The 14,840-nt window shown below is 48.5% G+C and overlaps 1 protein-coding gene across 4 annotated transcripts in view; it reads right to left on the reverse strand.

The window, feature by feature from the left end:
* Positions 1 to 488: 488 nt before the first annotated feature.
* LOC130282070 (pancreatic lipase-related protein 2-like) overlaps positions 489 to 14,840 on the reverse strand; it is a 59,436-nt gene continuing 45,084 nt past the window's right edge. For 3 of the 4 annotated variants that reach the window (XM_056529928.1, XM_056529930.1, XM_056529927.1), the window contains one exon: positions 4,561 to 4,833. In XM_056529928.1, coding sequence (XP_056385903.1) covers positions 4,734 to 4,833 — 100 coding nt within the window. In that variant the 3' untranslated portion in view covers positions 4,561 to 4,733. Of the gene's footprint in view, positions 762 to 4,560; positions 4,834 to 14,840 lie in introns of those variants that run through there. The other variant, XM_056529929.1, reaches the window with a different exon arrangement.

Consider the following 14,840-nt stretch of genomic DNA (forward strand, 5'->3'; position numbering starts at 1 on the left):
TACAATTGTATCACTTCTCAGCTGAGAGCAGGACTAGCTATGTACAATGTATTAGTCTGGAGTCCAGGATGTTTAGCTCACAGAGCATTGTCTAGACTGGATACAATTGTATCACTTCTCAGCTGAGATCAGGACTAGCTATGTACAATGTATTGGTCTGGAGTCCAGGATGTTTAGCTCACAGAGCATTGTCTAGACTGGATACAATTGTATCACTTCTCAGCTGAGGGCAGGACTAGCTATGTACAATGTATCAGTCTGGAGTCCAGGATGTTTAGCTCACAGAGCATTGTCTAGACTGGATACAATTGTATCACTTCTCAGCTGAGAGCAGGACTAGCTATGTACAATGTATCAGTCTGGAGTCCAGGATGTTTAGCTCACAGAGCATTGTATATAGACTGGATACAATTGTATCTTCTATTCAGATAAATGTTAAAAAATGACAGCGCAATATTTCAGGTAGTCAAGTGAGAACATTATCAGGTTATAAATTATTTTATTTTTATATCTTTGAATCTTCAACATAAAAGAATAATATAAAAATAACATTATCGCTCCGCGAGTAACATGCAGGCAGCGGATGGTTACTGACATCTCAGAAGTCTGGATCTGCAGCAGGAGACGATAGGGGGCTGCCGCTGTAGCCGCTGATCTTCCTTCATCCTCTGTCAGGACCTACGGGGGTCTGCGTCGGCTCACAGGGGCCCACACGTTGTTCTTGGCCGTCCGAAAGGGTTTCATTTGAGCAGAATGAAAAACTATAAAAGAGAATGTGATTTATGGTGATGTCCTTTCATCACTCTCTATCAGGACCGTCTTTAACACGGGGCAAAAGGGGCAGCTGCCCTGGGCCCTGCCATTCCTAGAGGCCCAAAGCAGCTAGCCTTTTAGCCCCACACTAAAGCTACTAGCCTCTGCCGTCGGTCCGTCCACTCCTTTCTTCGGCCGGTACCCTGGCGAGGCCCCCTCTATGGCCGTTTCCTCAGGCCCCAAGTAAAGTGAGCCGGGGCAGGGACCCTGCTGCTTTAAGACATCCGTGCGCAGGAACTCCCGACATCACGGATATGTCCCAGAGCAGAGGGAGATCCCGCCACCGCTGAGAGCTCCAGCACGTAAGATGACAGGGGGGGGGGGGGGGGTGCTGTAGGAGTGTGGAGGATGACAGAAGGTGGTGCTGTAGGAGTGTGGAGGATGACGGGGGTGCTGAGGACTATGGAGGCTGACGGGGGGGGGGGGGGGGGGTTGAGGACCATGGAGGATAAGAGGTGGATGCTGAGGACTGCGGAGGATGACGGGGGTGGTGCTGTAGGGGTGTGGAGGAGGACGTGCTGTAGGAGTGTGGAAAATGACGTGCTGTAGGAGTGTGGAGGATGACGGGGGTGGCGCTGTAGGAGTGTGGAGGATGACAGGGAGTGGTGCTGTAGGAGTGTGGAGGATGACAGGGGGTGGTGCTGTAGGAGTGTGGAGGATGACGAGGGTGGTGCTGTAGGAGTGTGGAGGATGACAGGGGGTGGGGCTGTAAGAGTGTGGAGGATGACGGGGTGGTGCTGTAGGAGTGTGGAGGATGACAGGGGGTGGTGCTGTAGGAGTGTGGAGGATGACGGGGTGGTGCTGTAGGAGTGTGGAGGATGACAGGGGGTGGGGCTGTAAGAGTGTGGAGGATGACGGGATGGTGCTGTAGGAGTGTGGAGGATGACAGGGGGTGGCACTGTAGGAGTGTGGAGGATGACAGGGGGTGGTGCTGTAGGAGTGTGGTGGATGACGGGGGTGGGGCTGTAAGAGTGTGGTGGATGACGGGGTTGGGGCTGTAAGAGTGTGGTGGATGACAGGGGTGGGGATGTAGGAGTGTGGAGGATGACAGGGGGTGACACTGTAGGAGTGTGGAGGATGACAGGGGGTGGTACTGTAGGACTGTGGAGGATGATGGGGGGTGGGGCTGTAGGAGTGTGGTGGATGACGGGGGTGGGGCTGTAAGAGTGTGGAGGATGACTGGGGGTGGGGCTGTAGGAGTGTGGAGGATGACGGGGGTGGTACTGTAGGAGTGTGGAGGATGACGGGGGTGGTGCTGTAGGAGTGTGGAGGATGACGGGAGGTGGTGCTGTAGGACTGTGGAGACGTGCGCTCACTTGCTGTATCCGAGCGTCAGCTCTTCAGCCCAGAGACAGGATGGAGCTCAGGGGAGATGGCGGCAGATTATGTCACATGACCCCGTATAATGTACACGGCGAGTATCACCCGCAGGATGGAGATTAATAACAGGAGGAGATGTCAGATATCACCTACATCCAGCAGGGGGCAACGCTGAGCTCTTATATTGTCCTGACATCACCCTGCCAGCCAGTGCAAAACTACAACTCCCAGCATGCTTAATAATTCCATCATGTGTGATACTGTCTGCTGAGTCACTGTATCTAATCATGTAAAGTGTGATACTGCCTGCTGAGCCCCGGTATCTAATCCTATCATGTGTGAAACTGTCTGCTGTATCTAATCTTATCATATGTGATATTGCGTGCTGTATCTAATCCTTTCATGTGTGATACCGTCTGCTGAGCTGCTATATCTAATCCAACCATGGGTGATACTCTCTGCTGAGCTACTCTATTTAAGTCTACAATGCGTGATACTGTCTACTGAGCTCTTGTATCTAATCCTATCATATGTGATACTGTCTGCTGAGCTGTGTATCTAATCCTATCATATGTGATACTGTCTGCTGTATCTAATCCTATCATGTGTGATACTGTCTGCTGAGCTGCTGTATCTAATCCTGTCATATGTGATACTGTCTGCTGTATCTAATCCTATCATGTGTGATATTGTCTGCTGTATCTAATCCTATCATGTATGATACTGTCTGCTGAGCTGCTGTATCTAATCCTGTCATATGTGATACTGTCTGCTGTATCTAATACTACCATGTGTGATATTGTCTGCTGTATCTAATCCTATCATGTGTGATACTGTCTGCTGAGCTGCTGTATCTAATCCTTTCATGTGTTATACCATCTGCTGAGCAGCTATATCTAATCCAACCATGTGTGATACTCTCTGCTGAGCTACTCTATCTAAGCATACAATGAGTGATACTGTCTCTGAGCTCTTGTATCTAATCCTATCATGTGTGATACTGTCTGCTGACCTGTGTATCTAATTGCTGATTTTTTGGGCATATATATATATATATATATATATATATATATATATATATATTATATTACAGAAAATAGAAGAATTATATTGGGCAGAATAGGGAAATGTAAGCATAATTATTAAGAAAAACTTTATTTATTAAAAGTAGTAAACTAAAACAAAAGCTATATACATTGGGGGTCAAAATCACCCCAAATTTGCAAAATTATGGGTTCTTTATTTAATCACACAAAAAAAATTTCAGTTTTGCTTCACTTTTTATATGTTATAATAAATCGTTAGAAAGTACAATTAGTTCTGCAAAAAAGAAAAAAAAAAGGACAAATAACAAAGTTATTACTATTAAAAGGCAGGGAGGAAAAAATAAGCCAAAAATTTAAATTGTCTTCGACATGAAAGGGTTAAGCCTTTGGTACTCCAGTGACCCCTAGTGTCAGCAGATGATATGGCAGGATACAGCAGATAACATGTTTAACTTGTGTTCTAGACAATGCATTGTATATAGACTGGATACAATTGTATCACTTCTCAGCTGAGAGCAGGACGAGCTATGTACAATGTATCAGTCTGGAGTCCAGGGTGTTTAGCTCACAGAGCATTGTCTAGACTGGATACAATTGTATCACTTCTCAGCTGAGAGCAGGACTAGCTATGTACAATGTATCAGTCTGGAGTCCAGGGTGTTTAGCTCACAGAGCATTGTCTAGACTGGATACAATTGTATATACTTCTCAGCTGAGAGCAGGACTAGCTATGTACAATGTATCAGTCTGGAGTCCAGGATGTTAGCTCACAGAGCATTGTCTAGACTGGATACAATTGTATCACTTCTCAGCTGAGAGCAGGACTAGCTATGTACAATGTATCAGTCTGGAGTCCAGGATGTTTAGCTCACAGAGCATTGTCTAGACTGGATACAATTGTATCACTTCTCAGCTGAGAGCAGGACGAGCTATGTACAATGTATCAGTCTGGAGTCCAGGGTGTTTAGCTCACAGAGCATTGTCTAGACTGGATACAATTGTATATACTTCTCAGCTGAGAGCAGGACTAGCTATGTACAATGTATTAGTCTGGAGTCCAGGATGTTTAGCTCACAGAGCATTGTCTAGACTGGATACAATTGTATCACTTCTCAGCTGAGGGCAGGACTAGCTATGTACAATGTATCAGTCTGGGGTCCCGGATGTTTAGCTCACAGAGCATTGTCTAGACTGGATACAATTGTATCACTTCTCAGCTGAGAGCAGGACTAGCTATGTACAATGTATCAGTCTGGAGTCCAGGATGTTTAGCTCACAGAGCATTGTATATAGACTGGATACAATTGTATCTTCTATTCAGATAAATGTTAAAAAATGACAGCGCAATATTTCAGGTAGTCAAGTGAGAACATTATCAGGTTATAAATTATTTTATTTTTATATCTTTGAATCTTCAACATAAAAGAATAATATAAAAATAACATTATCGCTCCGCGAGTAACATGCAGGCAGCGGATGGTTACTGACATCTCAGAAGTCTGGATCTGCAGCAGGAGACGATAGGGGGCTGCCGCTGTAGCCGCTGATCTTCCTTCATCCTCTGTCAGGACCTACGGGGGTCTGCGTCGACTCACAGGGGCCCACACGTTGTTCTTGGCCGTCCGAAAGGGTTTCATTTGAGCAGAATGAAAAACTATAAAAGAGAATGTGATTTATGGTGATGTCCTTTCATCACTCTCTATCAGGACCGTCTTTAACACGGGGCAAAAGGGGCAGCTGCCCTGGGCCCTGTCATTCCTAGGGGCCCAAAGCAGCTAGCCTTTTAGCCCCACACTAAAGCTACTAGCCTCCGCCGTCGGTCCGTCCACTCCTTTCTTCGGCCGGTACCCTGGCGAGGCCCCCTCTATGGCCGGTTCCTCAGGCCCCAAGTAAAGTGAGCCGGGGCAGGGACCCTGCTGCTTTAAGACATCCGTGCGCAGGAACTCCCGACATCACGGATGTGTCCCTGAGCAGAGGGAGATCCCGCCACCACTGAGAGCTCCAGCACGTAAGATGACAGGGGGGGTGGGTGCTGTACGAGTGTAGAGGATGACGGGGGTGCTGAGGACTATGGAGGCTGACGGGGGGGGGGGGGGTTGAGGACCATGGAGGATAAGAGAGGTGGATGCTGTGGAGGAGGACGTGCTGTAGGAGTGTGGAAAATGACGTGCTGTAGGAGTGTGGAGGATGATGGGGGGTGGCACTGTAGGAGTGTGGAGGGTGACAGGGAGTGGTGCTGTAGGAGTGTGGAGGATGACAGGGGGTGGCGCTGTAGGAGTGTGGAGGATGACAGGGGGTGGTGCTGTAGGAGTGTGGAGGATGACGAGGGTGGTGCTGTAGGAGTGTGGAGGATGACAGGGGTGGGGCTGTAAGAGTGTGGAGGATGACGGGGTGGTGCTGTAGGAGTGTGGAGGATGACAGGGGGTGGCACTGTAGGAGTGTGGAGGATGACAGGGGGTGGTGCTGTAGGAGTGTGGTGGATGACGGGGGTGGGGCTGTAAGAGTGTGGTGGATGACGGGGGTGGGGCTGTAAGAGTGTGGTGGATTACGGGGGTGGGGCTGTAAGAGTGTGGTGGATGACGGGTGGGGATGTAGGAGTGTGGAGGATGACAGGGGGTGACACTGTAGGAGAGTGGAGGATGACAGGGGGTGGTACTGTAGGACTGTGGAGGATGACGGGGTGGTACTGTAGGAGTGTGGTGGATGATGGGGGGTGGTACTGTAGGAGTGTGGTGGATGATGGGGGGTGGGGCTGTAGGAGTGTGGTGGATGACAGGGGTGGGGCTGTAAGAGTGTGGAGGATGACTGGGGGTGGGGCTGTAGGAGTGTGGAGGATGACAGGGGTGGTACTGTAGGAGTGTGGAGGATGACGGGGGTGGGGCTGTAGGAGTGTGGAGGATGACGGGAGGTGGTGCTGTAGGACTGTGGAGGATGACGGGGGTGGTACTGTAGGACTGTGGAGGATGACGGGGGTGGTACTGTAGGAGTGTGGAGGATGACGGGGGTGGTACTGTAGGAGTGTGGAGGATGACGGGGGTGGTACTGTAGGAGTGTGGAGGATGACAGGGGTGGTGCTGTAGGAGTGTGGAGGATGACGGGAGGTGGTGCTGTAGGACTGTGGAGGATGACGGGGGTGGTACTGTAGGAGTGTGGAGGATGACGGGGGTGGTGCTGTAGGAATGTGGAGGATGATGGGAGTGGGAAGTGGTGCTGTAGGACTGTGGAGGATGACGGGGGTAGTACTGTAGGAGTGTGGAGGATGACGGGGGTGGTGCTGTAGGACTGTGGAGGATGACGGGGTGGTACTGTAGGAGTGTGGAGGATGACAGGGGTGGTACCGTAGGAGTGTGGTGGATGACGGGGGTGGTGCTGTAGGAGTGTGGAGGATGACGGAGGTGGTGCTGTAGGAGTGTGGAGGATGATGGGGGTGGTGCTGTATGAGTGTGGTGGATGACGGTGGTGGTGCTGTATGAGTGTGGTGGATGACGAGGGTGGGGCTGTAGGAGTGTGGAGGATGACTGGAGGTGGGGCTGTAGGAGTGTGGAGGATGACAGGGGTGGTGCTGTAGGAGTGTGGAGGATGACGGGTGGTGCTGTAGGACTGTGGAGGATGACGGGGGTGGTACTGTAGGAGTGTGGAGGATGACGGGGTTGGTGCTGTAGGAGTGTAGTGGATGACGGGGGTGGTGCTGTAGGACTGTGGAGGATGACGGGGGTGGTACTGTAGGAGTGTGGAGGATGACGGGGGTGGTACTGTAGGAGTGTAGTGGATGACGGGGGTGGTGCTGTAGGACTGTGGAGGATGACGGGGGTGGTACTGTAGGAGTGTGGAGGATGACGGGGTTGGTACTGTAGGAGTGTGGAGGATGACGGGGTTGGTACTGTAGGAGTGTGGAGGATGACGGGGGTGGTACTGTAGGAGTGTGGAGGATGACAGGGGGTGGTGCTGTAGGAGTGTGGTGGATGACGGGGGTAGGGCTGTAGGAGTGTAGTGGATGACGGGGGTGGGGATGTAGGAGTGTGGAGGATGACAGGGGTGGCACTGTAGGAGTGTGGAGGATGACAGGGGGTGGCACTGTAGGAGTGTGGAGGATGATGGGGTGGTACTGTAGGAGTGTGGTGGATAATGGGGTGTGTGGCTGTAGGAGTGTGGTGGATGACGGGGGTGGGGCTGTAAGAGTGTGGAGGATGACTGGGGGTGGGGCTGTAGGAGTGTGGAGGATGACGGGGGTGGTACTGTAGGAGAGTGGAGGATGGCGGGGGTGGTGCTGTAGGAGTGTGGAGAATGATGGGAGTGGGAAGTGGTGCTGTAGGACTGTGGAGGATGACGGGGGTGGTACTGTAGGAGTGTGGAGGATGACGGGGGTGGTACTGTAGGAGTGTGGAGGATGACGGGGGTGGTACTGTAGGAGTGTGGTGGATGACGGGGGTGGGGCTGTAGGAGTGTGGAGGATGACAGGGGGTGGGGCTGTAGGAGTGTGGAGGATGACGGGGGTGGGGCTGTGGGAGAGTGGAGGATGACGGGGGTGGTGCTGTAGGACTGTGGTGGATGACGGGGGTGGTGCTGTAGGAGTGTGGAGGATGACGGGGGTGGTGCTGTAGGACTGTGGTGGATGACGGGGGTGGTGCTCTAGGAGTGTGGAGGATGACGGGGGTGGTACTGTAGGACTGTGGTGGATGACGGGGTGGTGCTGTAGGAGTGTGGAGGATGACGGGGGTGGGGCTGTAGGAGTGTGGAGGATGACGGGGGTGGTGCTGTAGGAGTGTGGAGGATGACGGGGGTGGTGCTGTAGGAGTGTGGAGGATGACGGGGGTGGTGCTGTAGGAGTGTGGAGGATGACGGGGGTGGTGCTGTAGGAGTGTGGAGGATGACGTGGGTGGCGCTGTAGGAGTGTGGAGGATGACATAGGTGTTCAGAGAGAGGGGGTGGGTGGGGGTCAAAAAAGTAGAGAAGGGGTCTATGGGGCAGAGAAGTGTGAAAAAGAGGGGTCTAAAGGAGGATTTAACGTTGTGGCTGGACATAGGGGTCTGGAGGAGGACTTATACGTCTGAAGAAGCAGAACTTAGAGGTCTGGGGAGACTTAGTGCTTGCAGATTGCAGAGCTTCCACCGCTGCACATGCAGCAGAGTCCCATTGTGTACAACGGGACTCTGCTGCTCTGTGCATACTGCTGAATCGCGGTAGCGGAATTCTGCCAGTGGAATGGACGTACACCCGAAGAATAAACATGGGCATTCTACAAGGTGGCGCCTGCTGCAAGTGAACATTCCCCCTGCTGAATGTCTGCAGTTTGGACGAGCTCTTAGGGGTCTGAGATTCTGCCAAACAGACACAACAGTGTCAGTCAGGGTTGTGTTCAGGGGGTGCAGTGTATGGTAGTATTATATTAAGGTGGTACAGTATTTGGCAGTATTATGATTATTGTCGTCATACAGAGGATGAGGATCTGCTGACCTAGTGAGGAACCTATGATGTCCGGGCATCAGACTCTACAGAGAAGATGGAGCTGGAAGATGTCCTGGTGTCTGGACCAGATAAAGAAGAAAAGGAAAAGACAACAGAGAAGACGTCACTCAGGTCATTATATCATTGTGTATTATCCTGACTGTCCCATCAGAGCTGGAGTCACTTGTAATTTCTGCAGTGATGATAGGAGAAACTGTACCACCTATCTGTGGCTCTCCAGCTGTTACAAAACTACTGTGGCTCTCCAGACATGTTGGAAGTTGTAGCTTTACAAAAAACGGAAAAGCCACTTAAACCAATGGGATTTTAGACTATGCAGCCCATTTTATTTTGGTGGGGGCTGACTGTTCAGACCCCGTCAGGGACCAACCAGGGGACCGGGAGAGTGAGCTCTAAAGTGACCCTAAAACCGCTCTCCCTGCCTATTTGCCCATCCACTATAACCGGTGGATCGACAACTGGGCGCCAGTCCCTCCTTGAACTAAAGTGCAGGGCCCTAATAAAACCACATACTAACAAATAGTCGGTCACAAACCAGAAACATAACAGGAACATAGAACTCTATAGTATAAAGTTCAGAGGACACAGATCAGAGAGTTAGTACAAGGGACACTATGGATCAGCAGTCATGAACAAAGGACACTATTGATCAGTGGTTGTGAACAGAGGACACTATAGATCAGTGGTTGTGAACAGAGGACACTATAGATCAGTGGTTGTGAACAGAAGACACTATAGATCAGTGGTTGTGAACAAAGGACACTATAGATCAGTGGTTGTGAACAGAGGACACTATAGATCAGTGGTTGTGAACAGAGGACACTATAGATCAGTGGTTGTGAACAGAAGACACTATAGATCAGTGGTTGTGAACAGAGGACACTATAGATAAGTGGTCATGTAAAGAACTCCAGAGATATGAATAAAGAACTAATAAACATAGAGTTCAAATTACCAGACAGGGAAACGGATTAGTCTGAACATACTCCAGAACAAAACAGGAATAAGCTTAATCACCTAGAAAAACCTCCGGTAGACACAGGAATAACAATACCCTCCGAGTCCCCACGGACAGGTAAACGTGATCTATCGCTAAACAGGAATATTCCCTATGCAAACCTCCAGTAGACACGAAGTCCATATGGACAGGTAACAGGGATGCCTAGATACACAGGATATATTTATAGAACACAAGACAGGAATAATCACAATCCCTTCAGAACACCTCCAGTAGACGCAGGAATAACAATACCCTCTTAGTCCCCATGGACAGATAACAGGGATGCCTAGTTACAACTCAGAAAAATGGATACAACAGGATATAATTATAGAACACTGTTCAGACTGAACACAAGACAGGAAAAGCAATCCCTCCAAACACCTCAAGTAGACAAGGAGTCCCCATGGAGCGGTAACAGGGATGCCAAACATAGGACACTGTTCACACTGGACACACACACTGGAAACTCCACTCCACTAAAAAAATAGCCATTAATAATAAATCCAAATAGACTACTAGCCAGCGGCGCACTCACCAGTGTGGTCAGAAGCTGATCCAGTAGGAAAACAGAAATATAAAACACAGAACTTCACATAAACAGATATAAGAGAAAAGAGTATGAATAGACACATTGCAGAAAGGATAAACAAATCCTAAAACCAACTAAACAAACACAGCTTGCACCTAAGAGCATGCCACCTACAGTGGGGATCAAAAGTTTGGGCACCCCAGGTAAAAATTTGTATTAATTTGCATAAAGAAGCCAAGGAAAGATGGAAAAATCTCCAAAAGGCATCAAATTACAGGTTAGACATTCTTATAATATGTCAACAAAAGTTAGATTTTATTTCCATCATTTACACTTTCAAAATAACAGAAATCAAAAATATGGTGTATGCAAAAGTTTGGGCCCCCTGCAGAGTTAATATCTTGTACGGCCCCCTTTGGTAAGTATCACAGCTTGTAAACGCTTTTTGTAGCCAAGAATCTTTCAATTCTTGTTTGAGGTATCTTTGCCCATTCTTCCTTACAAAAGTCTTCCAGTTCTTTGAGATTTCTGGGCTGTCTGTCATGCACTGCTCTTTTAAGGTCTATCCATAGATTTACAATGATGTTGAGGTCAGGAGATTGTGAAGGCCATGACAAAACCTTCAGTTTACGCCTCGTGATGTAATCCCCTGTGGATTTCGAGGTGTGTTTAGGATCATTATCCATTTGTAGACGCCATCCTCTCTTTAAAGGGGTACTCCGGTTAAAACCTTTTTGTCTTTTAAATCAACTGGCTCCGGAAAGTTAAACAGATTTGTGAATTACTTCTATTAAAAAATCTTAATCCTTCCTGTACTTATTAGCTGCTGAATACTACAGAGGAAATTCTTTTCTTTTTGGAATGCTCTCTGATGACATCACGAGCACAGTGCTCTTTGCTGACGTTATTATAATAATAATAATAAGTCTTTATTTATTGTTGTCCTTAGTGGGATTTGAACCCAAGGCCCCAGCACTCTAAGGCTGCACGGTTGCTAAAATGGATAGAGATGTCAGCAGAGAGCGCTGTGCTCGTGATGTCATCAGTGTTCCAAAAAGAAAGGAATTTCCTCTGTAGCATTCAGCAGCTAATAAGTACTGGAAGGATTAAGATTTTTTAATAGAAGTAATTTACAAATATGTTTAACTTTCTGGCACCAGTTGATTTAAAAGAAAAAAGGTTTTCACCAGAGTACCCCTGTAACTTCAGATTTTTCACAGATGGCATCAAGTTAGCATCCAAAATTTACTGAAATTTTATTGAATCCATTTTTCCTTCTACTCGTGAGATGTTCCCTATGCCACTGGCTGCAATACAACCCCAAAGTATGATTGATCCATCCCCATACTTAACAGTTGGACAGAGGTTCTTTTCATTAAATTCTGTTCACCCTGCAGAGTTAATATCTTGTACTGCCCCCTTTGGCAAGTATCACAGCTTGTAAACGCTTTTTGTAGCAGCCAAGAGTCTTTCAATTCTTCTTTGAGGTATCTTTGCCCATTCTTCCTTACAAAAGTCTTCCAGTTCTTTGAGATTTCTGGGCTGTCTGTGACGCACTGCTCTTTTAAGGTCTATCCATAGATTTTCAATTATGTTGAGGTCAGGAGATTGTGAAGGCCATGGCAAAACCTTCAGTTTACGCCTCTTGATGTAATCCCCGTGGATTTCGAGGTGTGATTATGATCATTATCCATTTGTAGAAGCCATCCTCTCTTTAACTTCAGCTTTTTCACAGATGGCATCAATTTAGCATCCAAAATTTGCTGAAATTGTATTGAATCCATTTTTCCTTCTACTCGAGAGATGTTCCCTGTGCCACTGGCTACAATACAACCCCAAAGTATGATTGATCCACCCCCATGCTTAACAGTTGGACAGAGGTTCTTTTCATTAAATTCTGTTCCCCAGAAAACAAAAAATGGCGTCTGCAAAAGTTTGGGCACCCTGCAGAATTTATAGCATGCACTGCCCCCTTTGCAAAGCTGAGACCTGCCAGTGTCATGGATTGTTCTCAATCATCATCTGGGAGACCAGGTGATCTCAATCTCAAAGGTTTTAAGTGCCCAGAGTCATCTGACCTTGCCCCAACAATCACCACCATGGGTTCTTCTAAGCAGTTGTCTAGAAATCTGAAACTAAAAATAGTTGATGCTCACAAAGCTGGAGAAGGCTATAAGAAGATAGCAAAACATTTTCAGATGTCAATATCCTCTGTTCGGAATTTAATTAAGAAATAGCAGTCATCAGGAACAGTGGAAGTTAAAGGGGTACTCCTATAGAAATTTTTTTTTTTTAAATCAACTGATGCCAGAAAGTTAAACAGATTTGTAAATGACTTCTATTTAAAAATCTTAATACTTCCAGTACTTATTAGCTACTGCATACTCCACATGAAGTTCTTTTCTTTTTGAAGTTCTTTTCTGTCTGACCACAGTGCTCTCTGCTGACACCTCTGTCCGTGTCTGGAACTGTTCGGAGCAGGAGAGGTTTGCTATGGGGATTTGCTTCTGCTCTGGACAGTTCCTGACATGGACAGAGGTGTGGTCACACTGGAAAGAAATTCAAAAATAAAACAAATTCCTCTGGAACATACAGCAGCTGATAAGTACTGGAAGGATTAAGATTTTTAAATAGAAGTCATATACAAATCTGTTTAATGTTCTGGCACCAGCTGATTTAAAAAATAAAAAATTCAGCGGAGTACCCCTTTAACCCCTTAAGGACACATGACGTTCTCATACGTCTCCATTTCCGAGTCCTTAAGGACACATGACGTAGGAGAACGTCATGTGTTTTACCGGCCCCCCGCAACCATCTGGAGCGGAGCCAGTGCCCGATGCCTGCTGAAATCGTTCAGCAGGCATCGGGGCATATCGCCCAGGGGGGTCATTATGACCTCCCATGTCGGCAATGGCCACAGATCGCTGGACAATTCAGTCCAGCGATCTGCGGCGGATTCCGGGTCAATCGGGTCTCCAGTGACCCGGTGACCCGGAATTATTGGCTGATTGGGGCCGTCAGAGACGGCCCCGAACAGCCAGAGCCAGCAGGGGTTAGGTGGCACTGGTGCCACCTCACGATCGCCCTGATTCGTCGGCCGGATTACCGGCCGACCAATCAGGGTGCCTGCTGCGGGTGTCACTCCCGCAACCCGCTCCGCCCCTCTTCCGGAGGACGTGAGCGGGTGCGGGATGTGCACCCCGGGTGCTGGGGACCCCGATCCCCGGCGTTAATGTTGGGATCGGGGCCCCAGGAGCAGCGGCGGCGGCGGCGACGACGAGGGACTGACCTGTGCGGCTGGATCGTTGGAGGTGAGTGACAGCCTCCTGCTGTTGCTTAGCAACAGCTCCCAGCATGCAAAAAAGGCATGCTGGGAGCTGTAGTTATGCAATAGCAGGAGGCAGACCACCACAACTCCCAGCATTCCCTTATGGGCATGCTGGGACTTGTAGTTTTGCAACAGCTGGAGGCACATTCTTTCTATGGAAAAGTGTACCTTCAGCTGTTGTTTAACTACAACTCCCAGCTTGCACAATCAGCTAAAGTGCATGCTGGGAGTTGTAGTGGTGCATCTGGTGGTTGCATAACTACAACTCCCAGCATGCCCGTTGCCTGTCGGTGACTGCTGAGAGTTGTAGTTTTGCAACAGCTGAAGGCACACTGAGTTAAGTAGCAAACCAGTGTGTCTCCAGCTGTTGCATAACTACAATCCCCAGCATCCCCAGCCAAAGTAGTATGCCTCCAGCTGTTGCATAACTACAACACCCAGCATGCAGTTCCGCTGTCCGTACATGCTGGGGGTTGTAGCTTTTGCAACAGCTGAAGGCACACTGATTGCAAAACACCGAGTTTGTTACCAAACTCGGTGTTTCACAACCAGTGTGCCTCCAGCTGTTGCAAAACTACAACTCCCAGCATGCACTGATAGACCATACATGCTGGGAGTTGTAGTTTTGCAACAGCTGGATGTTCCCCCCCCCCAATGTGAATGTACAGGGTACACTCACATGGGCGGAGGATTACAGTAAGTATCCGGCTGCAAGTTTGAGGTGCGGCAAAATTTCTGCCGCAGCTCAAACTGCCAGCGAGAAACTACTGTGAACCCCCGCCCGTGCGACTGTACCCTAAAAACACTACACTAACACAAAATAAAATAAAAAGTAAAAAACACTACATATACACATAACCCTACACAGCCCCCCTCCCCAATAAAAATGAAAAACGTCTGGTACGCCACTGTTTCCAAAACGGAGCCTCCAGCGGTTGCAAAACTACAACTCCCAGCATGCACTGATAGACCGTACATGCTGGGAGTTGTAGTTTTGCAACAGCTGGATGTCCCCCCCCCCCCCCCCCCCAATGTGAACGTACAGGGTACACTCACATGGGTGGAGGATTACAGTAAGTATCCGGCTGCAAGTTTGAGCTGCGTCAAATTTTCTGCAGCAGCTCAAACTGCCAGCAAGAAACTACTGTGAACCCCCGCCCGTGTGACTGTACCCTAAAAACACTACACTAACACAAAATAAAATAAAAAGTAAAAAACACTACATATACACATACCCCTATACAACCCCCCTCCCCAATAAAAATGAAAAACGTCTTGTACGCCACTGTTTCCAAAACGGAGCCTCCAGCTGTTGCAAAACAACTACTCCCAGTATTG

Source organism: Hyla sarda, chromosome 7 (assembly GCF_029499605.1).
Source record: "Hyla sarda isolate aHylSar1 chromosome 7, aHylSar1.hap1, whole genome shotgun sequence".
NCBI lineage: Eukaryota > Metazoa > Chordata > Amphibia > Anura > Hylidae > Hyla > Hyla sarda.